The 27,656-nt window shown below is 38.3% G+C and overlaps 1 protein-coding gene across 2 annotated transcripts in view; it reads left to right on the top strand.

Annotated features, from left to right (window-relative positions):
- The first annotated feature begins 1,113 nt into the window (after positions 1-1,113).
- The window catches only part of NECTIN3 (nectin cell adhesion molecule 3), a 130,966-nt gene continuing 104,423 nt past the window's right edge, over positions 1,114-27,656 (top strand). For both annotated transcript variants that reach the window (XM_036850016.1, XM_036850015.1), the window contains exon 1: positions 1,114-1,290. In XM_036850016.1, the coding sequence (XP_036705911.1) occupies positions 1,131-1,290 (160 nt within the window). In that variant the 5' untranslated portion in view covers positions 1,114-1,130. The remainder of the gene's footprint in view (positions 1,291-27,656) is intronic.

Below are 27,656 nucleotides of genomic sequence, written 5' to 3'. Positions count from 1 at the left end.
CCTCCTGTTGCCAGTCGCTGGGGGAGAATAGCGGACAGCCCGGCGGTCAAAGAAGAGAGAGAGAGAAAAGCAAACCTTCTGGGGCCCCTCTCTTTTCCCGGCTCCGTTGACCCTTTCACCAAACTGCCCACCCAGAGAAAGGGGCAAGAAAAACGCCTGTGCAAACGTGCCTCGGCGGACTGGGGGGGAAGTGGGGCTGGGAAGAAAGGAGGGATTCGGAGAACTCAGCTGTCCCGGGAAGCAGGAAGGAGAAAGTCTCTTCTTTCAGCCCTCGGCGAGGAGGGAGATGACTAGTCCGGCACCCTATGTCCAGCTTCCCAGACAGGAACCTTTCGCATGGGCAACGGAAAGGCAGCCCCAACGTGCCTTCCCCTCCCCCGCCTCTCGTCCGGTCCCCGCCAGAGGGAGAGCGCCGCTCGGGGGAGCCTAGCTGTGAGCTGGACTATCCCACCGCCCTCCGCCTTGGTCTGAGCAGGGGCCGCGGTGGACCAGCTAGGGGCGGAGTGGGCGAGACCATTGGAAACGCTGGGAAGGGGGACGAGGCAGGAACGCGAGGGGCGGGGCCTACTAACCTATTCCAGATTTTCCTGTCCTCTTTAAAGCCCTGCTTTCGGAGAAACCCCGTTATCAAAGAGGAGAAAAGAGATTTTTGGTTTTTTTGAAAGGGGAGGGGCGTGTGTAGGAGGGCGGGGTGGGAGGAGTCGGGCTTGCACTCCCGGATCAGACGGGAGCGCGAGTTGCGCGGGCGAGTCCCTGCGCTCTGAGGGTCGGCTTCCTCTCCCCCTCCTGTGCGGGCGGGGTGGTGCGTTCCGAGTTCCCAGGAGTTCGAGGCGGGCGGGTGCCGGGGGGGAGGGGAGTGGCGGCGGCGGCGGCGGCGGCGGAGGCGGCGGGCGGCTCCCGCCTCAGCCTCGGCAGTGGCGTCGGCGACGGCGGAGTCGAAGCAGCCGCGAGTGCTCGGCTGAGTGTCAGCCGGCGGTGACGGCTCAAGAACTGGGAGTTAGGGACGCGCGCACCGGACCTTCCGCCGCCGCCGCCGCCGCCGCGCCTGCCGCCGCCGCCCACAGCCTGAGGCGCCGGGGCCGGGGGAGCCGGGGGGCCGGAGAGCGAGCGGGCCGGGGGGAGGGTGGGGGATGGCGCGGACCCCGGGGCCGGCTCCGCTGTGTCCCGGAGGCGGCAAAGCACAACTTTCCTCCGCTTCTCCCCCCGGGGCCGGGCTCCTGCTGCCGCCCCCGACGCCACCGCCGCTGCTGCTGCTGCTCTTCCCGCTGCTGCTCTTCTCCCGGCTCTGTGGTAGGTGAACCTCGGCGGCCGGTGCGGGCTGAGGGAGGCGCGACCGAGGGTCCCGGGGCCGCGGCCAGGCCGGCGTGGGCCGCTCTCCCGGGCGGGAAGCGGTTGTGTTTGGCGGTTGGCTGCGCGAGCGGGTGCCGCGGACTTTGTCTGGAAACTTTTCGCCGCGCCTGGGGCGAGGCCGGGGAAGGGCCGGGGCCGGCGAGTGCGGCGCCGTCCGCCCGCTCTCCTCGCCCGCGGCCGCGCCGCTCGCCACGCTGCGGGCTGGGGTTCGGCGACTGCGCTTTCCGCCCGGACGCCGAGTGCTTCGTGCGCGGGGCTCCTCCGTGTTTGCTCTGGGGACCGTTACTTCCTCGCCTGTTCGCGGAGGAAGCCAAGAGCGCGGACTTCTGTGCTGGGGCTAAGGTGACGGGATGCACGTTTGCCGCCTCCTTTTTTCCCGGGTGAAACTTGAGCTGTGAGCTAAGATACCTTTAGGGACCGGAGCTCGAAGGAATGAAGCCTTCGGGTTCCCACACCTCATCGCCTTCCACCCTGGAGAAGCACCATGTTAGCCCACCCTGCAGCATCCCCTACAGTTTTCTTCGGTCCTCCGGCCCCTTCTGCCCTGGCAGCCTCTGGATCGCTTTGCATTGAGCCGGTCGCTGCTTTCCAGTTTGTGGGACGTTTTTCTCACTGTCTGTGTTTATTTTAGCAAACCCTGTTTGTCCTCAGGACTTCGATGTATGTGTAAAATACCTGATTGCATTGACCGTGCCCCAGCTGTTCCGATCAAAACAAGCCCCACGCCTCTTCCCTTTCTTCCCACGTTATCTTATAGTTTTGTCATATTTGGAAGGTAGTCTCTTTGTAAGTTCACTTCCTAGGTATCAGAGACTAGAAGCCTACTTGTTAAGAATAGCTTTAAAAAAACAAAAAAAGAAGGATCTCCGTTTTATGCAAGAGAGGTGGACTTAAGTCATCCTTAATGGAAGGCGGCGATGTGGGAAAGGGACTAGCTCTGTCTTTTGGTAATACCGGAACACTGCAGGATGTTATTCATTCGATGACTCTTACTTGGTGAGGAAAGTGCAGAAGCAAAACTTAGGCTTGCTCAAAGCGTGTTTTACCTGAGACATTTTTACTGGTACATAAGTCTGCGTTGGATCTCAGTGTTTAATGAAATCTTAAATGAAACCAGGAGTTTTACCAGTATTTACTACAAGGAGAGATGTGTGCGGATTTATTGGATGGTGTGATTTAGAAGAAAGAGAATCCTGTACCCTTGTACCGTGTAGGTGTGTCAGGGTAGCTGGTTATGAGGGAGGCAAAATTTTCAAAAGATTGAGTGCCTCTTATAGGCTGAGAATTTCCACTACCAAATCACCGTCACGTTTCAAGCACTGTAATGACACGTTCTGATTTACAGAGTATAGTGTGATAAATGGCATGTTAACTAAGCCACATTGTTTCTGTAGTCCCACTCCCCAGATGTTTGGTTCCACTACACAAGTCTTAATGCTGTTACCGCTTTAGATTGATGCGAGATTCTAGATTGAATTTGTGTACCGTTCTTCTCCTTTCAGGAGGGTTGTGGATTACAATTAGGTGGGAGGAAAGTGGGAGCGGATGTTAACAGTTTACTGTTCTGACTTAGATTGTGGTAAGGACTGAGAGAATATTTGTATCTCCAGTAAAGTTTTATCTAGCTAGGCAAAGCCCCGTAGAAGACTGAAGCAAGGTAATATGTACAGTTAATACAAGGAAATTGAACCTGGGTAATAATTTCATAGTGAATGTGCAAGTGAAGTGTTGATTACTTTTTGAAGGAACACATTGGTTTTCACATGGAAGAAGAAAAGAGTTTAAAAAAAATCTCGTTAATAATGTGCTGTTGGAGGGATTTGATATTTTAGAGTCCTAAAAATTCAAGTAGTATAGGCAAATGGACTGTGGTTTAGAGAGGTGTAAATTAAAGTTTTCAGAGTCAACTCAGCTTGTAGTTGTAGAGACAGACACTAGTTTTGTGTCACTGTGCACTGCTCATTTAAAGAGCTTCCTTTCTTTTGGCTTATAGTGTTATAACACCCTAATTTGTGAACCCTTATGACAAGTTTTTAATGTCAAGTTGTATTTTAGAAATCAGTCTTTGAATATGGCACAGTTGTCCTGATTTATGGATACTTAGTAAGTATGGAAACGGAATTTTCTTGTAACCTGTTCGTTGATCTGATATTCATACTACTATTTAACAAGGTTTGGCACTTACTGATGTTTGAGTTGTTTATTTATTAAAAAAATTTTATTGAAGTATGGTTGATTTACAATGTTGTGGGAGTTGTTAGTCTTAGAGTTGAGAAGATTTTTAGGCTTTAAAGAGATGATTATATGATTTGTTAATCAGAATGCTTTACTTTTTTTTACCACATACAGATTTATTATTATTATTTTTTTGCTGCTGATATTTTGACATTATGCTTATGTTTAGCATGACCTTAACTATGCTACACTTCTGCAATATCATCTATTAGCACAAGGTAATTTTTATGTCATGTTAATTTTACTGCTGTAAAAACCCTTGCAGTCAAACTGGTAGACATGATATTCTGTAAGCTATACAAAACTAATGAGATTTGCTGTTTTGAGGGTGTACATTATTTGTCTTATTTGAAGACCTGAAATTTTAAAATGAGAATTTTACAGGTTAACCAACTGTCAGGGTTGGTTGGTTTTTTGTTTTTTCGTGTTTTTTTTTTTTAAAGCCTCAGAAAGTCCTAGGTGTAAAGGTCAAGAGGACTAGATTTTTCAACACTATCTGACTTGATATAAACCTCATTTATTTAATTATGGAAGCCCATATTTCTTTATAATGGCAATAATCAGTTCATAGGTGATCAGATTTATCTTACTTTCCCTTCCAACATTTTTTCTTGAGGAGTAGAGAATATTAGGATACGGTATTGATGAAAGAGAAGGTAGACTATTTGACCTAAGTTCCAACTTTTTCCATTTTCAACAGGGTTATATCTTAAATGGATATTTAGAAGGTGATGGAAAAAAGATCTAATATGATGATTGAACATTGAATAGCACTTTCAGAACTTCCTATATTCATGGCACTTGATAGGAACTTGAGAACATAAAACATGAATAAGGCAGAGTCCTGGCTTCAGGGAGCTTACAGCAGTATGATAGACATAAAGTAAACAGATGGTTATAGGACAGCTCAGTGTTTATGATAGAGATCTGCATGAGGTGTACTGTGGGTGACCCAGAAGAAGGATACCTAACCCATTAGGTAGAGATACTAGTGTAAACTGAGAAAAAAAATTACTTAAAAAAAATCAGTTGAGTTAGATTTTCTTATTGAGATTAGACATTGTGGTAGGTGGAATAAGTTTGCTCTCTCTCTGCAGTTTATGATTTAGATGCTAAATAAACAGTTTGATGCTGAAAAATGACTGCCACTTACTAGCTGTGTGAATCGTTGGCAAGTTATTTAACCTCAGTAAACTTAAGGTTTCTCGTCTTTTCAAAAAAAGGGTAATATCAGTTTGCCTATAGAGTTCTTGTCCTCTTGCCTGTAGAGGATTAAATGAAAGAATAAAATAAAACACTTAGAATGCATGGAATGTGCATTCAAATTTTAGCATTTATTTCATTGCACATTATAAACCAACCAACCTAATATTTGTCATTCTTAAATTCTACCCTGATGACTTGAATAATTGAGTTTTCAAGTTGATTGACTTGCTGTATTTGTACTTTACCTCTTTCAGTGTATAGCCCAGTCAGTGCTCTTTAAATATTTTTTAACTTTATCTCGGGTAAATATACAGATGACCAACTTTCAGAATGTTAGGATATGGTGAAATTAACTCAATGGTGTAGCTGTATGGAACCTAGTTGAATCGTCCCTTAATGATGTAGAATGCATTTTAGGACTGGGCAGTTCTATACGATCACTCAGAATGTTAGTGGTTATATTGAAAAATGTGGAGTTGAAGAGGGAGTCATGATTTCACTTCTACCTTATCAAGTTACTGGTAGTTTCAGGTTGGAGCCTGTAATACATATTGCCCATAAGAATCTTTCTGCATCCAAAACAGATATAATTAGAAAGTGAACCAAATTTAAAAGGAAGCAAAAAAGACCAAATTTTCCTTTTTGCATTTAGCTACAGAATCAGAAATAGGAATTGGAAAAAGCTGGGCAATTATGTATTTGTGGGTGTGTATGTATTTACCGTTTTACCTTATGTCACTTACGCTTATATATATATATTTAGTGATTTCAGCAACTGATGTACATTTTGCATCTGTATAGTTAAGGAATAGAACGTACAGCTTCTTGCCTATTATTTGAAAATTATTGAAGAGAAGCTGGCTGTGATACCCTTGTTAAAAAATAGTATTTTGGCATTCTGTAATTTACCCCTTAAAAAATTAGTGAGTTAATAATACATTGCTATAGCATATTCTGTAATCTCTTAAAGTCCTCATAAAATTGACAATACTGGCTGTATGGTTTGTGAAAGATGTGGCATTTGATTAATAATGGCTATTAATGTGTAAATGTAGGATAAAATCAAATAACCTTTAAGTAAGTAATGGAATTATTTTGTGTGCCAGGAACTCAGATCTAAAAATCTAAGCACCATTAATGTCATACTTTTGATTACCTTTTATATTTTTATCTAAAATTGTCTTACAGCCATATGCTTTCCTAAACTTATGATTTTTATTTCTGTAAGGCTCTGACATAGCTTAATTATTTATATAAATAAAATTTGTTGTGTATTTAAAATTTAAAATTTTAGTGAGGGCTGCCCCCTGTTAAGTCTAGATACAGCCATATTGCAGGTACTGTAGTTGTTTTGGAAAGGATATTGTATTGCATACTTACATTATGACTTTTACATGTTCTCTTTAATATAACATCCAAGGAGATTAGTTTTCTTGTAGCCCTAATTGCCCAACATTCATTCTGCTAATTAAGATCAGTAGGAAGGAAGTACCTTGTAGCGTTGTGAGTAGATATTCATAAACTGGAATTTGAGGCATGTGTAAAAACATACCAGCTCATAACTGGTTTAAATGACTGAGAGTTGATAGTATGCTTTTCAACGTTTCTGACGATTATTTTGTAGGTGTGAGATAGTAAATTATACATGTGACTCTATAGATAGAAGAGGTTGTAATAGTTTTTTCTTTTTTTTTAACTTTACTTGGTTTCTTTTAACTTTAATAGTTAAAAAAAAAAAAAGGGATTTCCCTGGCAGTCCCGTGGTGGTTAAGACTCTGAGCTCCCAGTGCCGGGGGCATAGTTGCAATCCCTGGTGGGGGAGCTAAGATCCTGCATGCCACAGGGTGCTGCCAAAAAAAAAGTAAAAAAAAAAAGTCAAACTTGCTCTTTTAGATAGGTTGGCTATTGTACCAGTAGAGGCTCTTTACTTTAAGCTCTCAGGTTTCTTCAGAAGAAGTAAAATTTTTAAAAGGGGGGTGTCTATAAATCACTATTCTCAGCTAGTCAGCAAATGTAGGGTATGTGGATAGGTTCAGATCCTAGTTTCTAGGAAATCTTTTTCAAAACAACATTCCAGGCCCCGCTATGGACTTATTGGATCAACATTTTTTGCAAGAGGTTTGGAGAGTGGAGCCTGATGATTGGGGCATTTGTATTTTGAGTGACATCTTCAGATGATTGTTTCTTCCCTGGATGGGTGCTATTTTTACAGCATTTTTATATATGATTTGACCAGATGTGGTCATTATTTTGTTCACTGTTGTACCCTCATGTGCTAGGCATGTAGTGGGCACTCAAATTTCTTTATTTCAAGAGCTTAATAGAAAAATAAAATTTAATCTAAACCAGGACTGTCCAATAGAAGTAATGTGAACTATGTACATAATTTTAAGTTATGGTGCCACATTAAAAAAGTAATAAAAGAAACAGGTGAAATTAATCTTAATATACTTTATTTAACACAATATAACCAAAATGTTATCATTTCAGCATGCAGTTTATATTAAAGAATTGAGATATTTTACCTTTTTTATTTTTGTAGGAAGTCTTCGAAATCTGATGTGTTGTACACTTACAGATTATTGTTTGGATAAGCTATATTTCATGTGCTCAGTAGTCAGGTATGGCTGGTGGCTACCATATTGGACAGTGCAGGTCTAAACTATTTGTGGTCTCCAAAGTAGGTTATGCCCTTCTCTAGCTCTTACTCATAAGGCCTAAAATGTTATTACTCTTCCTACCTACTCAAATTCTGAAGAGCCCAGTTTAAAATTAATTTTCTCTGTGAAGCCTTGCCTTACCACTTCTTTCATACAGTGAGCTTTTCTTCTTTATAAAGTAGTTACTCTTTTTATTCATTATCTAGTAATTTAATTGTAAGTTGTTTTGTGGTGTGTGCTCTTTGCAGTAAAAACTGTGCCTCAGGCTTCACTGTATGTCATCAGCATGTATCACAGAATAAACACAAGTTATTTTGTAAACTGTATAGGTTTTAACATGTCAGGGAGGAAGAAATTTTTCTCTACCTTTCTAGGTTCTTCTGGCTGGTCTAAGGGTTACATTGACATGAGACAGATTAACAGGAGAAATCAAACAAAAGTTTAAGGGCATGTATACATGGAAGAGACCCAGGAAAACTGCCAGAAACCCTCACCTTAAATACTAACTTCCGCTAAAGACAAAAGAGGGTACTGGGGGTGGCGATTTGGGACTTCAAAGGGGAGAAAGGCAATTCACATGAAGATGGAAAAGCAAATGTTGGGTAAACAAATTTTTGCTGGGCCTTGCAGAGACTATGGGACACAGAGTGGACTCTGATCTCTAGGCCCTGCTGAGTTTCCCCACCACACTTAGCCTGTACTTTTTGCAGATATCTCTGACGATAGCTCAATTCCAGGAATAGGCCCACTATCTAAATTTTTTTAAGCAGTTAGGGGGAAGGTCAAAATTTCTTCCTGAGTCTTTTGGGCCTTGATTGTTTTCAGCTCAAAATAATCGTGTGCCAAAGAGACATTGTGGGGTGGTAAGTTTTGCTCCCAAACATTTGCTTTTTTTCCCCCTGTTTATAACTTTAGGGAATTGACCAAATTTGCTATACAACAAAATGGTATCAAGAGAATACTCGGTTTATGATTTCATCTTCCATGTTGAAATAAAATAATAACACAGAATAATAGCTGTAATAAATAACTACAAAAACTTTTCTGGATTTGACTTCATTTCCTATCTGATCCTAGCTATCTTTCAAATCCTTAGTCCCTCGAGCAAATTCTGTTCATTTTTTCATGCTTTTAAGGTTAGGGCAATGTTTGCCAAAGTGTTTAATAGAACACTAGTCTCAGAAGATATGTTTTTGGAAGGAAGAACTGTGGTTGAATACATTTGGGAATGGGAAAAACTAACCATGTAACCCCCTCCCTCATGGAAAGTCACTATGTGCATTAGTTTATTAATGGTTTAAGAAATTCTTTAGTAAAATATTCTTTTTTGCAGTCTAATTAAACAACCTGTTATGTTGCAGAAGCTTTGTTGTACAGAACACACTATAGGAAATACATCCTTAGAGAGCTTTGTATATTTGATATTATGTTTACGTTGTTTCTATCCCTACCTTCCAAGATAGGAGAGGAATGAATATATATATATATGTATATAATATACATATAATTCATTTATTTAATAAACTAGAAAAGGTTGATAGGCTTTAAAGACGTTACTTGGTGAGAAAGTTCTTTGTTGGCTTTTCTTTTTTCCAGAAATTCTTTTTGCTTTCTTTATCTCTGTCTCTTTATTCCCCGTTGCGTTACCCATTTTGAATCTGAGGTATTTGCAAAATTGACCTAGGAGGAATACAATTCTTCCTCTTTGGTATTGCAAAATTAGCAGTATATTATTTACCCCAGGATATATGTAGTTTAAGCAGCTTCTGTGGGGTATACCTCACTTTATGTATAACACATCACACTCTGGGTCTGAGTTTTAGGAATAGAGTGGGTTTATTTAAGATAGCTATTCTGTTTTGTAATGGAAGTGTACCAGTGCTGTTATTGGGAAGGACATGAAAAAATCAAGAGGCAGATATAAAAATAGGTGTACACAGCTAGGACTCCAACTTAGCGTGTGAGAACATTATATATAATCAAGAGCATGCTGGACTCTTCTAATGGCTTCAGTTCAGAGGAAATACAGAAGTATTAATGAAATAAATGTTAGTACTGGGAAACTGTGGTAAGATGAATTTCATATAGTGACTCTTTCTATGAGTTATTCATGATAGACATGATTGTTATTACTAAAATATCTGAGGCCATGAGTTTCAAAACTTATTAATATGATATCTAATTTAGTCATAGCTACTGTGGGGTAGATTAAGATTTTATTTCACAAGTGTCCTTGTCATTCTGAACTCCAAACTCCCTTCTAATTTGATGTAGATTAGAGATAATCATTCATGGTTATAAGTTCAATTTAATGTTAACTAAGTCAGACAATAGTCTATCTTGTATTTAAATCTGCTTACTGATACCCTGGTTCCTTTACTTTAAATGCACAATTTTTAAAAAGCCTCTCTATTTATTTATTGTTTACTGAAGAGATTCAGATGGGAGAAGGTACATAGCTAACAGTTCTGTCCTTCTCATTGAGGGCACAGGGCTAAAACGTTATAGCATTTTTCACTAAACCATGAGTCTGCATATGTTAATTGCTGTAGCAGCTACTGTAAATCTAAATCTCTGATTTCTGCTTGTTAAACTTAAAGGAGGTAAAACATTGCCACCAACAAAAACTTTGAGGAACATATGCAAATAGTGCAGATGTATTGAACATCAACTTTTATGGTAGCTTTCCTATTCCTATAAGCAATTCTGAGGTTATAAATATATGATTATTTTGATGACATAGTTTCATTTGCCTAGTCCACATTAAAACCAGAGTGAACTTTAATATTGAAATAACAGTAAGAAACTCTTCTTAAATTGTTACCTTCTGTTTGTTGTACAGTGTCAAAGATTTCGTTATTTTTCTTTTAAAGCTGGTATAGCCTTTTCAGTTGAATGACAAAAAGAAGGTATATCAGGGCTAGAATTAGTAATACTAATGAAAACATCTTTCCTAGCAAGAAATAAGACTGTTTAGACTGTTGACACTCTTTTCTGTATTTAAGATAGATTATTTTTACATTTTTCAGTGAAAAACATTGTCGACTTTTATTTAGATTTTTAAAAGAGTTAGCAATTATGGTGGCTATTTTGAAACCGTGCATTGTTTATCAAACTTATTTTCCATGTGTGTATAAAAGGATCTGGGCTTTCATATATTTTTGTTATGTTTATAACTGATAGTGAAAATGTTTAAATATATAAGTAGCTGGTGAAACTTTTATACAGCATGTTAAAAAGTCTCTTGTAAAAGCTTTAATGCTAACAGCATCTGTTAAAATATAAAAACAAATCGAAGTTCCCTAAGAAAAATACATTATTTTTCTTTGAGGATACTACTGTTGCTTTGCTGCCCTCTACAGTCATCTAAAATAGTCACTCTTGACTTTTCGCCCATGAAATGATTAAAATACTTCCTTGACTTGTGTGCTTTAAATTTCAAGAGTGGGTTGAATAATATTTACTGTCAAAATATGACAACGTTTTAATTAGTCACAACAGTTGATCTATACCTGTAATGCAAAAAATAAAAGGTTTACAGATTGAAGCAGGGGATGGATTGGGGACTAGTTGCACATCAATCAGGGAACAGATGATAGAGCACCAACCAAGTGATAGGTAGTATAGAGGATATCACAGTGGAATAAGATGTGATGGCTGCTCCCACGCTTATAAACCCATTTGTAAGACTAACTGCGTGTTAGATATCTGTAATAACATACCAAGTAGTATGATACAGACTTAAAAAAAAAGATCAGTAAGGCTTGGAAGAGTCAGGGAATGCTAATTAGAGGAATTGAAACTTTTGAGCTATATCTTCAAGAATGATTCGAGTTCAGACAAGTAAAACAGGGTTATTTCAAACAGGGGAGAGAATATTTATTAGAACACAAAGCATCTGTTACACAGAAAGGGCTATGCTAGGAGCCTTGGGGTCTTTGCCCTTAAGAAATGTAAAATTTAATTGTTAGCAGATTTGGAATTAGAAAATTGTGTGTGTGTGTGTGTGTCTATTTTATACCCAGTTACTTAATTAAGCTTTCTGCCTGTTTCAGTCCTTATACACTTAGCTAAATAATAGCTCCTTTATAGAGTTGCTGTGAAAATTAAATGAAATCCTTATTAAACTGCAGTAAAGTGCTTTACAAATACAGCTATCCATAACGCAAGGGAAAATGAATTGTCTCATGTTAGAAATATAAAGTGTTGTGAGATTGCAGAAGAAGGAGCAGTTTAACTGGGAATGGAGGAAGACTTAATAGAAGACCTAATTTTCTAGCTGAACCTTGAAGGAAGAGTTTTCCATTTCTGAGGGAAGTCAGTGGAAAAGAGAGCATTCCAGGCTGAAAAGATCACTGGACTGAGGACTCTGCGGAAGGAATTAATGTTTCCATGTGGTTCAAGTATGAGCTTTATGGAGGGAAGTCATAGATTTTAAATACTTTGCTGATGCTGAGGAGATTAGACTTTGTGTGGGAGGCAGTGAGGAGCTTTTGAAGGCAGGTAACTACTTTCTGTCAGTGATTTGAGAATATTTTATAGCTCTGATAGCAAGGTAAAAGATATATGGGAGATATGAGAGACAAGCGAAAGGGAAAACCACTGCTGTTGTCCATAGTGTCCATAGTGTTGTCCATCCAAACATGGTGTTTGGATATCATAGGTGAGGATAGAAGAGTTGGATATGAACTTATGTTTCTCTCTTGAATGACTAGAAAAGGATAGTAGAAGGATCGATGAATCAATCTGGTAACTTTTTGGAGGCATTTTAATTGTGCCTCTGGGGCATATTTTAGAGCTGTAGTTGGAAATTTGTTATGAGAGGGTAGTGGGGGAGAACGTGGAATTGGGAACTATCAGGATCGAGGTTTTTGGATTAGATGAGCTGTTTAAAGGAGAGAGGAGGCAGAGGGGGAGAAGAGGAGAGAGAAAGGAAGGAAGGGGAAGTGGGGAGGGGACTGGAAAAAATTTTAAATGTTGAGGTACTTTGGGGACTTCCCTGGTGGTCCAGTGGTTAAGACTCTGTGCTCCCAATGCAGGGGGCCCGGGTTCGATCCCTGGTCAGGGAACTAGATCCCACATGCCACAACTAAGAGCCCGCATGCTGCAACTAAAAAAGATCCCGTGTGCTGCAGCCAAGACCTGGTGCAGCCAAACAAATAAATAAATACTAAAAAAAAAAAAAAAAGGTTGAGGTACTTTGATTAGATAAGAGGGAGGGAGGGGAGAAATAATCTGGGAACAAATTCTTACTTGATAAATAGACCAATACATTTAGTAGTTAAGAGAAGTGCATTGATGACTTAGTAATTTAGTACAAGTGGTTAGGAAAAGGGTCAAATTCCAAAAAATTAACTAATGAGGGGATAGTGAAGAAGTAGTAGGGTAGGGCCTGCTCTTGGGAAAGAGGAACATGAGCAAATAATTTGAGGGGGAAGAATAATGTATCAGTTATTGTGGGCTGAATGTGTTGTCCCAATATTCCTATGTTAGAGCCCTAACTCCCAATCTGGTGGTATTAGAAAGGGTTCTTTGGCAGGTGATTAGGTTCAGATGAGGTCATGAGGTTAGAGCCCCCATGATGGGATTGGTGCCCTTATAAGAAGAGAAAGACACCAGAGCTTCCTTCCTCCACCATTTTGAGGATACAGGAAAAAGGTAGCCATCTGCAAGCCAGGAAGAGAGTTCTCACCAGAACTCAAACCATGCTAACACCCTGATCTCGGACTTCCTATCCTCCAGAATTGTGAGAAATAAATGTTTGTTGTTTAAACCACCCAGTCTGTGGTATTTTGTTATAGCAGCCTGAGCTAAGACATCAGTGAAGGTTCTTAATTACGAACACTTCAAACTTAACTTTGATTAAAACAAAATTTATTGAAGGATATTGAGTGGTTCAGGTATGGAAATGAAGAACCAAAGGAGGCTAGGCATCTAGAAACATATCCAGAACCATAGCCAAGATAATGTCTAGGGGCAGTCTGTCAAGGTCATTGCTTTCTGCCCCTTGAAACACTGGACATTGTAGCTTTGCCTATTATACTGACATTGCTGCTCTTAGAAACTAGATACGGTTATTGCCATAGCCCAAGAGTATATATTTTCCATGGGTGTCCACTACAGAAAGTTGAAGAAAAGCTTTTTAATTTTTATGATGAGACTTCTCTGTCTTTGGGAGGGGGATGGGAAAAGAACATTGATATGGCAGGGTCCAGGAACAGAAAGTAAGTGGAAACATTAAAAACACAGATGAGAGAGGCTAGTCTTAGAAATGATGAGGGGCTCTTCTTTCTACTAGGCAGAGAAAAAGAAAATGATAGGTGAAAATACAGAGACATTTCCAGGTATAAGAGGGAAGTTCTGGAGAGGATTTCATCTTTATTGATTTACGTGATAAATTTTGAGAGTGCAGGGTGATGTTGGGACTTAGTAGTAGAACCTGTGGGCAGAAATGGAATAAGACATCAATTAAGAATGAATAAAATGAAGTTAGAAGTCAATTGTTATTACTAAGGAAGAGAGAAGGATTTGTGATTAGAAAGTAATGGGAGAGGGGCTTCTAGAGTGCTGGTAAAGATTTATTTCTTGACCAGGGTGATGGTTTTGTGGATATGCTTACTTTGTAATAGTTCTTACCACTACATACTTACTACTTATACTTTTCTGTTTGTGTATGTATATATACTTTGTTGAGTCTTTTGGATTTTCCATCTATACAGTCATGCAATCTATACATAATTAAAGCCTTATTTCTCTCCAATCCTTATACTTTTTTTTTTTTTTTCCTTTTCCTTTGCTTATTGCACTGGCTAGGACCTCCACTACTGATGTTGAATTAAAGTGGTGACCGCAGGCATCATTGTCTCATTCCTTATCTCAGAGGTAAAAAAGTGTTCCACATTTCAAAATTAAGTATGATGTTTGCTGTAGTTTTTTTTTTTTAATAAAACTTTTTTTTATCAGATTAGGAAAGTTTCTATTCCTAGTTTGCTTAAGAATTTTTATCATGAATGGAGTTTAATTTTATCAAGTGCTTTATCTTAATTTTGAGATGATCATATACTTTTTTTTAATAATGTGAATTACATTTAAAAAATGTTAAGCCATCTTTGTGTTTCTGGAATAATCCCAGTTTGGTTTTGATGAATGTATCCTTTATTATATTATAGGATTCAACTATTTTTTTTTAATTTTTTCTTCACCATCTATGTTTATCAATTAAATTGGCCTGTAATTTTCTTTCCTTATAATGCTTTTGCCAAGCTTTGGTATCAAAGTAATGCTAGACTCATTAAAAAATATGAGAATTGTTGCATCTTTTTCTATCCTGTGTAAGAGTTTAAGATAGGTACTTTTTTTTTTTTTTTTTTTTTTTTTTTGACTGGTAGAATTTGTTGTAAAGCCATCCTGGCGTGAAATAATTTTTTTATGGGAAGGATTTCTAGTTACAGTTCATTAAATAATCATGGTACTGTCTAGATTTTCATTCTTCTTGTGTCAGTTCTGGCACATTGAGTTTTTGTAGGAATTTGTCAATTTCATGTTTTCAAATCTTTTGACATGAAGTTGTTCATAATGTTCTCTTACTACCTTTTTAGTGCCTGGAGGATCTGTAGTAATGCCCCCCTTTCTCATTCCTCATGTTTGTATTTTGTTTTTTGGTTTTCTGGATCAGTCTTGCCAGGAGTTTATCAATTTTATTAGACTTTTCAAAGAACCCATCTATGACTCATTCTTGATGCTTTTTATGTTTGTTTTCTGTTTCATTATTATCTGTTCTACATTTTCTATTTTTGGAGGGTTTATTTCCTATTCTTCTTCTATTTCTTGAAATGAATGGTTAGATTATTGATTTTTAGCATTTCTCTTTTTCTTATATATGCATTTGAGTCTATAAGATTTCCAACTACGATCATATTCACAGGTTAACACCTCCTAATTGCTCTTTCTGCATCTTTATTTTTTCCACTGTAATATGTGAACTTCTGCTTCATTAATTTTTCTAGATAATGTTTTTGGCTTCCTGTATTTTCACTCTTCAGTATTACTTATTTTTTCCCTCTTGCTTATTTACACTTTCCCTGACTTGACTTTAAGCTCCTGGAGGGCAAGGAATGTGCCTCCTCTTTGTCCTTTCTCAGCATAAAGCCTGGTCAACAGAGGTAAGTGTTAAATAAGTGTTAGCGAGAAATACGGATGTGCAAACAAACTGAATTAAGAATTTACCTTTTTGACTTCATCTCTGTTATTTGTTACCAATACTTGGATTTTTCTTCTCCAAACTTCCCTTGCATTTTCTGTTTCTGTGAATCTGTTTACTTTTGTACTTCTTCCCATAGTGCCCATTCTCTGCTTGGAAAAACTCACCTTGCCTAAGATCCAGCTTAAATTCCACTATTTTTCCACAGATTACCAAACAAAATTAGGAATCACTAGTTTGGACTTAGCTGAAGGAAAATTTCACTTTCTAGATGCAACTTTTCTCACCCTACACGCTTCTCTCATTCCTTCTCCCAATTTTCTGTTTTCACCCTTAAATATGGTGACTTTCATAAAGGTGATATAACCCAGTTTGCCTTGGAATGTCTAGGCTTACAACTGTTTTTCTGGCATAATTATCAATAATACTCCTCTACTTCCTTTCACTCTAAAAAATGTTTTGGCTTAGATGACAAATTATATGATCGCTGTACCATACATCCATTGCCTTGCATGTCTTATTTTCTCTTCTAGATTCTCACATCTTGGAAATCTCAGGCTATACTGTTTTCTACCTTATAATACTTAGTACTTAATATTCAGTGAATGAAATGCAGTAAGTATTTGAGCTCTTGCTATGTTCCATACATACTTGTATTTTTTTCATATTGGCTCACTTATTTTTTCAACCTAGACTTGTAATATCTAATTCCTTGCCCCAGCGTTTTTCACTTACAGTGAAAAATCTTGCAAAATCTTCACTCTAAATCAGTTCAGCTGTACAAATTCTTTATGCTTACTTCTCAGCTACTAGTGGGACTTGGGGAGAAAAGAAAATCATATAACCATGCAGATTGGTGCCCCTATAGAATCAGGCTTTAGCTTCAACTGGACCTCAAACAGTTTTTCTAGCAATCCTCTTTTTGGTTTAGTCAGTGCATGCTCCCATGTTTGAATTTTTTCTTTTAAATTTTACTGAAACCTTGTTAATTAGGTGATAATAGTCCCATTTTATAGGTGATAAAACAGGCTCTCAAGTACCCAGGGTCACACTGGTAATAATTTAGAGGTCTCTGTGTTCTTAAATCTAGGTTAGTCTGGCTCCGAAGTTCTTGCTTTTTTATTCCATCCTGTTCCACCATTCGCAATTTTAATTCTCATTCTTAGGTCTGAAAAGTATTACACTACTTAGCCATAAGCTCCATATACTTGTTTAGAGGTACCTCTTTTAAAACAGTAAGTTTGAGATTTTTGGATTATTAATGTATGTTGTGTAAATGTGTGTAAAAATTTTTAGGTGTATCATTGTAGAAGGCTGTCATTTATGAGGATTGATAATACATCAGTGTCTTTAAAGCACTAGTTCTTTACAGTGTGTGCTTTATCTGAGAATATTAACATGTTCACAGGCCTTCTGTTTTTTATGTATCATTTATAATTAGATTAAAGTAAATTTAAGGATCAGAAGTAAATTCATCAGTATGGTTAAAAAACAATTCCCTTGGTTGAAAATTGTTTACGGTTGATTATAAGTTTTTACTGCTGGAATAACAGTAAGGCCTAAGATAATATAATTATTATAGTATTTTGGGGAATACATTTTATAATGGTGATTGAAACTCATAATTTCATTAGTGTTTCAAAATTGCTAAAATTTCACAATTTGAAATGGGAATTGCAAGAGCAGATTCTTAGTAATTGTTATGAAAACCCATCTCCCATGCATTTTACCTCTAGTGGAAGTAGTGCTTACTTAAGAACTACAGCCCCCCTCTACTTTTTATTTTGAAAATCACTGAGCTTTTGATTGTCTCCATTAATAGCCATTCTAGGTTTTCTTTCTGTGAAATGTTTAGGATTTATTCATAATGTGCTCAGCATGATGGAGTTGGAAAGATTACTTTTCAAAGCCAAGAGGCTTCTTGTCTGTGTTTTGTCACTAGCCATATGATAAGGGCAAATCACTTCACAGTCTCTGTAAAATGAGATTAGATCAGATGTCCTGTAAATTCTCTTGCTGATCTAAGATTTTGTGCTTCTGTTCTGAAAATGTAAAGGAGTTGTACTTAAAAGCATAAGGTAAATTCAACTAAAGAGAACCTTTATGTGGGTTGATTAAATCAAGGTATTTTCCTTATTTGAAATTAAAAGGTAGTGACTGAGAATAGATGATGGAAACAGCATTTTAGAAAGAGCATTTTAGAAAGGCTGAAATTGCTACTTAAAGATTGGTGAAGATGTTGTACAGTGGCATGAAATTTATCTTTAGTGTTAATGTATAGGATATACTGTAGTAGAAGTTTGCTGTTTCTTGAACCTGTTATTTCCTGTGTTGGTTACATATAAATCATTTTTGTAGAAATCTAAGCCTTAAAAAAATTAACTCTTTGAGGCTGATTTTTTTTTAGCTTTGTGGAAAACTCAGACCTGTAGTTAGAAGTTACCCTTTATTGAATTCCGCTCTAAAACTGTGCCATCTAGAACTTTCTGCAATGAAGCAAATGTTTTATAGCTGTCGTCTTCAGTATTATAGTCACTAGCCACATGAGGCAGCTGAGCACTTGAAATATGGCTAGTGTAACCGAAAACATGAATTTTAAATTTTATTTAATTTTAATTAATTTAAATTTAAATAGCCACATGTGGCTAGCTGCTGGGACAGAGCTGTTCTAGGAAATGCTAAGCACTGTGCCATAGCATAATTAGAAGACTTCAGTTCTAGTTCTCTACTGTGTCATTTCTGGTTACTGCCCTTTACCCATTTTGGACTTAGCCTTCCCTTCAGTCTTATTTTATTTATATTTTGGCCTCATACTGGATCTTTGCGTAGCCTGGAATGGTCTTCCTAGCCAATGAAAATCTTAGCCTCGAAGGCACAGCTTAAATGCCACCTCCTGCAAAGCTTTCCCTGATCCTCTGGACTATAGCAAAGGCACTCTTATTATTTACATGACCTGTGCTAAGTCTTTTAACCCTTTTGATTCTTAATCTGTCATATGAGGTACCTATGTACCTCACAGTGTGGGGTTTTTGTTTTTTTTTTGTGGGAGGGGTGATGAGGTGTGGGGGTCAGATGAAATGGTGTATGTAAAAGCTCTTTGATAATTTTCAAGAATACACAACTGTAAGCTGATGATGAGGTGTGAAAACTGAGTCTCAGAAAGATTGACTTTCCCACCGTCTCCCATTTTCTGCCTCACTTTACTTAATACTTCAATCCCAGTAATTATTTAGCTACATTGGTTTCTGTAGTCCTCTAATCGTAATTTCCTTCTTGACTAGTTTCAAGTCTGTAGTCTACCGCTGAAATCGTTTCTTTGCCTGCTCATCAACTGCTTGCTCATCTCTCTTCTAATTGTGCTAGCCTGGTGAAACTCGCAACCTAGCTGAAATCTTTACTCTCTGCCTTGTCAGTTTCTCCAGTCAGGCAGCTGAATGCTAATTGATGTCACTGTAATTCAAGATTAGTAAGTACAAGTGGCTCTTGGTACTATTCTGAAATCATACATTTTCCTAGCTAGCGGTTCTCAAACTGTTTGGTCTTGGAACGTTTTTGTGCCCTTAAAAATTATTGAGGGGACTTCCCTGGTGGTCCAGTGGTTAAGAATCCATCTTGCAATGCAGGGGGTGCTGGTTCGATCCCTGATCGATCGGGGAACTAAGATCCCACATGCCAGGGGCAACTAAGCCCACGCGCTGCAACTACAGAGCCCATGCTCTCTGGAGCCTGTGTGCGGCAACTAGAAAGAAGCCCATGCGCCACAACGAAGAGCCCGCGCGCTTCAACAAAAAGTCCCACATGCCTCAGCTAAGACCCGATGCAGCCAAAAAATAAAATAAATATTTAAAAAGATTTTTAAAACTTATTTAATTAAAATTTAATTATTTATTTAATTATTTTTAATTATTGAGGACTACAGTGAGCTTTTCTTAATGTGGGTTTTATCTGTCAATATTTATTTGGTTAAAAATTAAAACTGAGAGGGCTTCCCTGGTGGCGCAGTGGTTGAGAGTCTGCCTGCCAATGCAGAGGACACGGGTTCGAGCCCTGGTCTGGGAGGATCCCACATGCCACGGAGCAGCTGGGCCCGTGAGCCACAACCACTGAGCCTGCGCGTCTGGAGCCTGTGCTCCGCAACAAGAGAGGCTGCGATAGTGAGAGGCCCGCGCACCGTGATGAAGAGTGGCCCCCGCTCGCCACAACTAGAGAAAGCCCTCGCACAGAAACGAAGACCCAACACACCCAAAAATAATAAAATAAGTAAATAATTAAAAAAAAATTAAAACTGAGAAATTTAAAAATGCTTTAATTCCTTCAAAAATAATAAACCCATTACATATTAACATATTTTTATGAAAAATAGGTATTTCCTATAAAAATTTAGTGGTAAGAGTAGCATTGTGTTTTATTTTGTGAATGTCTTTAATGTCTATCTTAATTGACAACAACTGTATTTTCATACCTGCTTCTGCATTCAACCTGCTGAGTATCATGTTTTGTAGCCTCTGGAAAATCCACCATATACTCATGATAGAATGAGAAAGAAGAAGACAAATAAGATCTTAGTATGACTGTGAAAATAGTTTTGACTTCATTAACCACCAGAAAAGGTCTTAAGTAATCTAAAGGGTCTCACTTGAGTACTGTTACTTCAGTCTATCTACTCTTTCCCCACAATTGTTTCACACCTTATTTCTTTTTACGCCTCTAGAACCTCCTCTTATTCTCATATGAAATCCTTTCTGTTTTTTTTTTTTTTTTGAATATAACCTCTCATAGCACTTCTTACTATTCCTTCTAAGCACTGAGTGATATTATAGTTACTTCTGTGATTATTTACAGAATGTCTTTTTTTTTTAATTATATCTCAAAGCTCTTAATTTTTATTTTTATTTATATATATATTTTTGGCTGTGTTGGGTCTTCGTTTCTGTGCAAGGGCTTTCTCTAGTTGCGGCAAGCGGGGGCCGCTCTTCATCACGGTGCGCGGGCCTCTCACTGTCGCGGCCTCTCTTTGTTGCGGAGCACAAGCTCCAGACGCGCAGGCTCAGTGGTTGTGGCTCACGGGCCCAGTTGCTCCGCGGCATGTGGGATCCTCCCAGACCAGGGTTCGAACCCGTGTCCCCTGCATTGGCAGGCAGATTCTCAACCGCTGCGCCACTAGGGAAGCCCTCCTTTCTGTTTTAAAGAGAGAAGAGAAGTAGTCAGAAAAGAACTTTCACCACCATATCTACCAACCTATCTGTCTGTACTGGTAGTCTCTGCCTGCTATAGCTGATGCACAATGAAGGACCAACAGTATCTCTTCTAGTCCTGTCCCATACTGCCTCTTCTCAACAATTGACCCTTCTCTTGTCTCATAAATTTTTTTCAGTCATTTCAGTCAGCTTAAAAATATGCTATAACATCTCCCATTAAAAAAATACTCTCCCTGACCCATCATCTCTTTTGAGCTGCTGTCTGATCTCTTTCTCTGCCCTTATGGTAAAAATTCTCACAAAAGTTGCATGTATAATAAATGTTTTCCAGTCCCTCTCCTATTCTCATTTTTTTTTTATAAAAACAGCCTTACTGGGCATAAGTGACATATAATAAGCTTCACATATTTAAGGTGTACAGTTTGATAAGTTTTAACAAAGGTATATACACTGTTGAGTCATCACTACAATGAAGATAGTGAATGTTATCCATCACCCCCAAAAGTTTCTTAGTGTCCCCTATAAACCATCCATTTTATCCCTTCCTAACCCTCTTCCCCCAAGTAAGCACTGATCTGCTTTCTGTCACTATAAAGTAGTTGGCAATTTCTAGAGTTTTATATAAATTGAAACATACTCTATGTATGTTTTTTTCTGTCTTCTTCCAACATAATTATTTTGAAATTCATCCAGATTGTTGCATATATCAGTTTATTTCCTTTTATTGCTGAGTAGTATTTGGTTGTATGAGTATTCCTTTTAAAATTTTTTAAGGACTTTATTTTTTAATAGCAAAATTGAATAGGATGTACAGTTTCTGTATCCCCCCTGGTCCATGTGTGTCTCCCCTTCCTCCCTGCAACATCCCGTACCAGAGTGGTGTACTTGTTACAGTCAATGAACCTGCACTGACATAAACCAAAGGCTGTAGTTTATATTAGGGTTCACGCTTAGTAGTGTACATTCTGTGGGTTTTGGTAAGTGTATAATGACATGTATCTACCATGATAGTACACCAGGATAGTTTCACTGCCCTAAAAATTCTGTGTTTCACCTGTTCATTTCTCTATCCCCTCTAACCCCTGGCAACCACTGATCTTTTTAGTGTCTGCATAGTTTTACTTTTTCCAGAATACCATACAGTTGGAATCATTTAATATGTATCCTTTGCAGATTGGCTTTTTAAATTTAACAATATGCATTTAAGGTGTCTCCATGTCTTTTTGTGGTTTGGTAGCTCATTTCATTTTAGCACTGAATAATACTTCATTGTCTGGATGTACCACAATTTAGTAATCCATTCTCCTACTAAAGGACAACTTGGTTGCTTGTGTGTTTTGGCAGTTATGAATAAAGCTCTGTAAACACCCATGTGCAAGTTTCTGTGTGGGCGTAAGTTTTCTACTCATTTGGGTAAATACCAGGGAGCACAGTTGCTGGATTATATGGTAAGAGTATATTTCATTTTGTAAGAAACCACCAAACTGTCTTCCAAAGTGGCTGTACCATTTTTCATTCCCACCAGCAATGAATGGGAGTTCCTGTTGCTCCACAACTTTGTTAGCATTTGGTGTTGTCAGTGATTGGATTTTGGCCATTCTAATAGATGTGTAATGATATCTCATTGTTGCAATTTGCAATTCCTTAATGATATGATGTTGAGCATCTTTTCATATACTTATTTGCCATCTGTACATCTTCCTTGGTAAGGTGTTTGTTAAGGTCTTTGGTCCTTTTTGAATTGAGTTGTTTTCTTGTTGAGTTTTAAAAGTTCTTTGTGTATTTTGGTTAATAGTCCTTTATTACATATGTATTTTGCAAACATTTTCTCCTAGTCTGTGGCTTGTCTTCTCATTCTCTTGATAATGTCTTTTGCAGAGCAGAAGTTTTCAGTGTTGTTGATGGCCAGCTTATCATTACTTCTTTTATGGACCATGTCTTTGATGTTGTATCTAAAATGTCATCACCGTACTCAAGGTCATCTAGATTTTTCCTATGTTATCGTCCAGGAGTTTTCTGTTTTGTGTTTTACATTGAGGTCTGTAATCCATTTTTAGTTAATTTTTATGAAGGGTGTAAATTCTGTGTCTTGATTTATATTTTTGCATGTGGATGTCCAGTTGTTGCAGCACTACTTGTTGAAAAGACTCTCTTTGCTCCATTACGTTGCCTTTGTTTCTTTTAGAGATTAATTGACTATAGTAAAATTAATCTATTTCTGGGGTCTCTGTTCTATCAATCTGTTCTTTCACCAATGTCACTGTCTTGATTACTATATCTTTATAGTCAGTCTTGAAGTCATATGGCATGTCTTCTGACTTTGTTCTTTTCTGTCAGTATTGTGTTGGCTATTCTGTATCTTCTGTTATTCCATATACGTTTTAGAATCAGTTTGTGAATATCCACAAAGCAATTTGTTGGGAGCAAGGATTGTGTTGAATCTCTAGATCAAGATGGGAAGAACTGACATCTTGACAATATTGATTCAGTATTCTATGGAATATTCCATGGAATATTCTACATTTATTTAGTTCTTTAGTTTTCCTTATATAGATCTGGTACATATTTTGTTAGATTTATACCAAAATATTTTACTTTTTGGGTGCTAATGTAAATGATATTGTGTTTTTAATTTCAAATTCTACTTGTTTATCATTAATATTATAGGAAAGCAATTGTATCCTACAAACTTGCTATAATTGCTTATTAGTTTGAGGAGTTTTTTTGTCTTCAAAAATCAGTTCTTTCTGATTTTCTACATAGACGATCATGTGATTTGTGAACAATGTTTTATTTCTTCTTTTCTAATCAGTATTATTTATTTTCCTATTCTTATTGCACCAGTATTATGTTGAAAAGGTACAACAGTGGGAACCTTCTTGACTTGTTCCTGATCTTATGGTGAAAGCTTCTAGTTTCTCACCATTAAGTATGGTGTTAGCTGTAGGTTTTTTAAATAGATGTTCTTTATCAAGTTGAAGAAGATTCCTTCCTACTTGAGTATTCCTTTTTATTGCTGAGTAGTATTTCATTGTACAGGTATACCACAATTTGTTTATTCATTCACTTGTAGATGGACATTTGGGTTAGTTCCAGTTTCTGGCTGTTAAGAATGAAGCTGCTATGAACATTTGTGTACAAGTCTTTGTATAGGCACATGCTTTTTTTTTCCCCTGCTGAGTAAAGATAAAGGAGTGAACTTGGTGGATGATATGGTGCTTGTATGTTAAAGAAACTGCCAAATTATCTTCCAGTGAGGAGGTACTGTTTTACAGTTCAACCAGCAATGTAGGACAGTTCATTTTTCCACATTCTCTCCAACACTTGGTGGTGTCAGTCTTTTTAAATTTTAGCTACTCTAATAGATATGTAGTGGTGTCTTATCATGGCCTTAATTTGCATTTCCCAGATGATGTTGAACATCTTTTCATGTGCTATTTGGTGATGTGTCTGTTCCAATCTTTTGCCCATTTTTATTGACCTGTTTTGTATTTATGGAGTTTTGATAATTCTTTATGTATTTTGGATTCAAGTGCTTTATCACCTATAAATCCTTTATCAGATTTCATTTGCAAAAGACATTTTCGCAATAAGTGGCTTGTCTTAAGAAGTGTCTTTTGAAGAACAGAAAATTGTAAATTTTATGAAATCCACTGATTGTGCTTTTGGTAACATATCTAAGAAAATATTTGCCAAGCCAAGGTCACAAAAATTTACATTTGTACTTCCATATTAATTTTAGTAATAGCTTGTCAGTTTTTATAAAAAGGTTGATTAGATTTTGATTGGGATTGTGTTGAATCTGTAGATCAATTTACAGAGAATTATGTTTTAAAAATATTGAGCACTCTCTCTCGCAAGAGCAACGGAATCACCACTAACTGCTTTACAGTCATTGACAGGAAAACACTGGAACTTACCAAAAAAGATACCCCACATCCAGAGACAAACGAGAAGCTGCAATGAGACGGTAGGAAGGGTGCAATCACAATAAAATCAAATCCCAACTGCTGGGTGGATGACTCACAAACTGGAGAACACCTATACCACAGAAATCCAACCACTGGAGCGAAGGTTCTGAGCCCCACGTAAGGCTTCCCAACTAGTGGTCTGGCAACGGGAGGAGGAATTCCTAGAGAGTCAGATTTTGAAGGCTAGCGTGGTTTGATTGCACGACTTCGACAGGAGGTGGGGAAACAGAGACTCCACTCTTGGAGGGCACACACAAAGTAGTGTGCGCATCAGGACCCAGGGGAAGGAGCACTGACCCCATAGGAGACTGAACATGCTACTGTTGGAGGGTCTCTTGCAGAGGCAGGGGGTGGCCGTGGCTCACCACAGGGTCAGGGACACTGGGAGCAGAAGTTCTGGGAAGTACTCCTTGGTGTGAGCCCTTCCAGAGTCCACCATTAGCCGAAGAGCTGGGTAGGCTCCCGTGCTGGGGCGCCTTTGGTAAGCACCGAAGAGCTGGGTAGGCTCCAGTGCTGGGGCACCTCAGGCCAAACAACCAACAGGGAGGGAACCCAGCCCCACCCATCAGCAGACAAGCAGATTAAAGTTTTACTGAGCTCTGCCCACCAGAGCAACACCCAACTCTACCCACCGCAAGTTCCTCCCATCAGGAAGCTTGCACAGCCCTCTTAGATACCCTCATCCACCAGAGGGCAGACAGCAGAAGCAGGAAGAATTACAGTCCTGCAGCCTGTGGAATGAAAACAACATTCACAGAAAGATAGACAAAATGAAAAGGCGGAGGACTATGTACCAGATGAAAGAACAAGATAAAACCCGAGAAAAACAACTAAACGAAGTGGAGATAGGTAACCTTCCAGAAAAAGAATTCAGAATAATGATAGTGAAGATAATCCAGGATCTCGGAAAAAGAATGGAGGAAAAGATCAAGAAGATGCAAGAAATATTTAACAAAGACCTGGAAGAATTAAAAAACAAACACCTAGAAAACTTAAAGAACAAACAGAGATGAACAATACAATAACTGAAATGAAAACTACACTAGAAGGAATCAATAGCAGAATACCTGAGGCAGAAGAACGGATAAGTGACCTGGAAGACAGAATGGTGAAATTCACTGCCATGGAACAGAATAAACAAACAAAAAAAAAAAAAATGAAAAGAAATGAAGACAGCCTGAGAGACCTCTGGGACAAAATTAATTGCACCAACATTCATATTATATACGGTTCCCAGAAGGAGAAGAGAGAGAGAAAGGACCTGAGAAAATATTTCACTAGATTATAGTGGAAAGCTTCCCTAACATGGGAAAGGAAATAGCCACCCAGGCCCAGGAAGCACAGAGAGTCCCAGGCAGGATAAACCCAAGAAGAAACACGCTGAGACACATAGTAATCAAATTGACAAAAATTAAAGACAAGGAAAAATTATTGAAACCAACAAGGGAGAAATGACAAATATCATACAAGATAACTCCCATAAGGTTAACAGCTGATTTCTCAGCAGAAACTCTACAAGCCAGAAGGGAGTGGCATGATATACTTAAAGTGATGAAAGGGAAGAACCTACAACCAAGATTACTCTACCCGGCAAGGATCTCATTCAGATTCGATGGAGAAATCAAAAGCTTTACAGACAAGCAAAAGCTAAGAGAATTCAGCACCACCAAACCAGCTCTACAACAAATGCTAAAGGAACTTCTCTAAGTGGAAAGCACAAGAGAAGAAAAGGATCTACAAAAACAAACACAGAACAATTAAGAAAATGGTCATAGGAACATACATATCGCTAATTACCTTAAACGTGAATGGATTAAATGCTCCAACCAAAAGACACAGGCTTGCTGAATAGATACAAAAACAAGACCCATCTATATGCTGTGTACAAGAGACCCACTTCAGACCTAGGGACACATACAGACTGAAAGTGAGGGGATGGAAAAAGATATTGCATGCAAATGGAAATCAAAAGAAAGCTGGAGTAGCTATACTCATATCAGATAAAATAGACTTTAAAATAAAGAATGTTACAAGAGACAAAGAAGGACACTACATAATGATCAAGGGATCAATCCAAGAAGAAGATATAACAATTATAAATATATGTGCACCCAACATAGGAGCACCTCAATACATAAGGCAACTGCTAGCAGCTATAAAAGAGGAAATCGACAGTAACACAATAATAGTGGGGGACTTTAACACCTCACTTACACCAATGGACAGATCATCCAAAATGAAAATAAATAAGGAAACAGAAGCTTTAAATGACACAATAGACCAGATAGATTTTATTGATATTTATAGGACATTCCATCCAAAAACAGCAAGTTACAGTTCTTCTCAAGTGCACACGGAACATTCTTCAGGATAGATCACATCTTGGGTCACAAATCAAGCCTCAGTAAATTTAAGAAAATTGAAATCATATCAAGCATCTTTTCTAACCACAACGCTATGAGATTAGAAATGAATCACAGGGAAAAAAACGTAAAAAACACAAACACGTGGAGGTTAAACAATACATTACTAAATAACCAAGAGGTCACTGAAGAAATCAAAGAGGAAATCAAAAAATACCTAGAGACAAATGACAATGAAAACACGACGATCCAAAACCTATGGGATGCAGCAAAAGCAGTTCTAAGAGGGAAGTTTATAGCTACACAAGCCTACCTAAAGAAACAAGAAAAATCTCAAGTAAACAATCTATCCTTACACCTAAAGGAACTAGAGAAAGAAGAACAAACAAACCCCAGAGTTGGCAGAAGGAAAGAAATCATAAAGATCAGAGCAGAAGTAAATGAGATAGAAACAAAGAAAACAGTAGTAAAGA

Source organism: Balaenoptera musculus, chromosome 4 (assembly GCF_009873245.2).
Source record: "Balaenoptera musculus isolate JJ_BM4_2016_0621 chromosome 4, mBalMus1.pri.v3, whole genome shotgun sequence".
Taxonomy (NCBI): domain Eukaryota; kingdom Metazoa; phylum Chordata; class Mammalia; order Artiodactyla; family Balaenopteridae; genus Balaenoptera; species Balaenoptera musculus.
The sequence above is the reverse complement of the archived record's forward strand: the minus strand, read 5'-3'. Positions and strand labels throughout refer to the sequence as shown.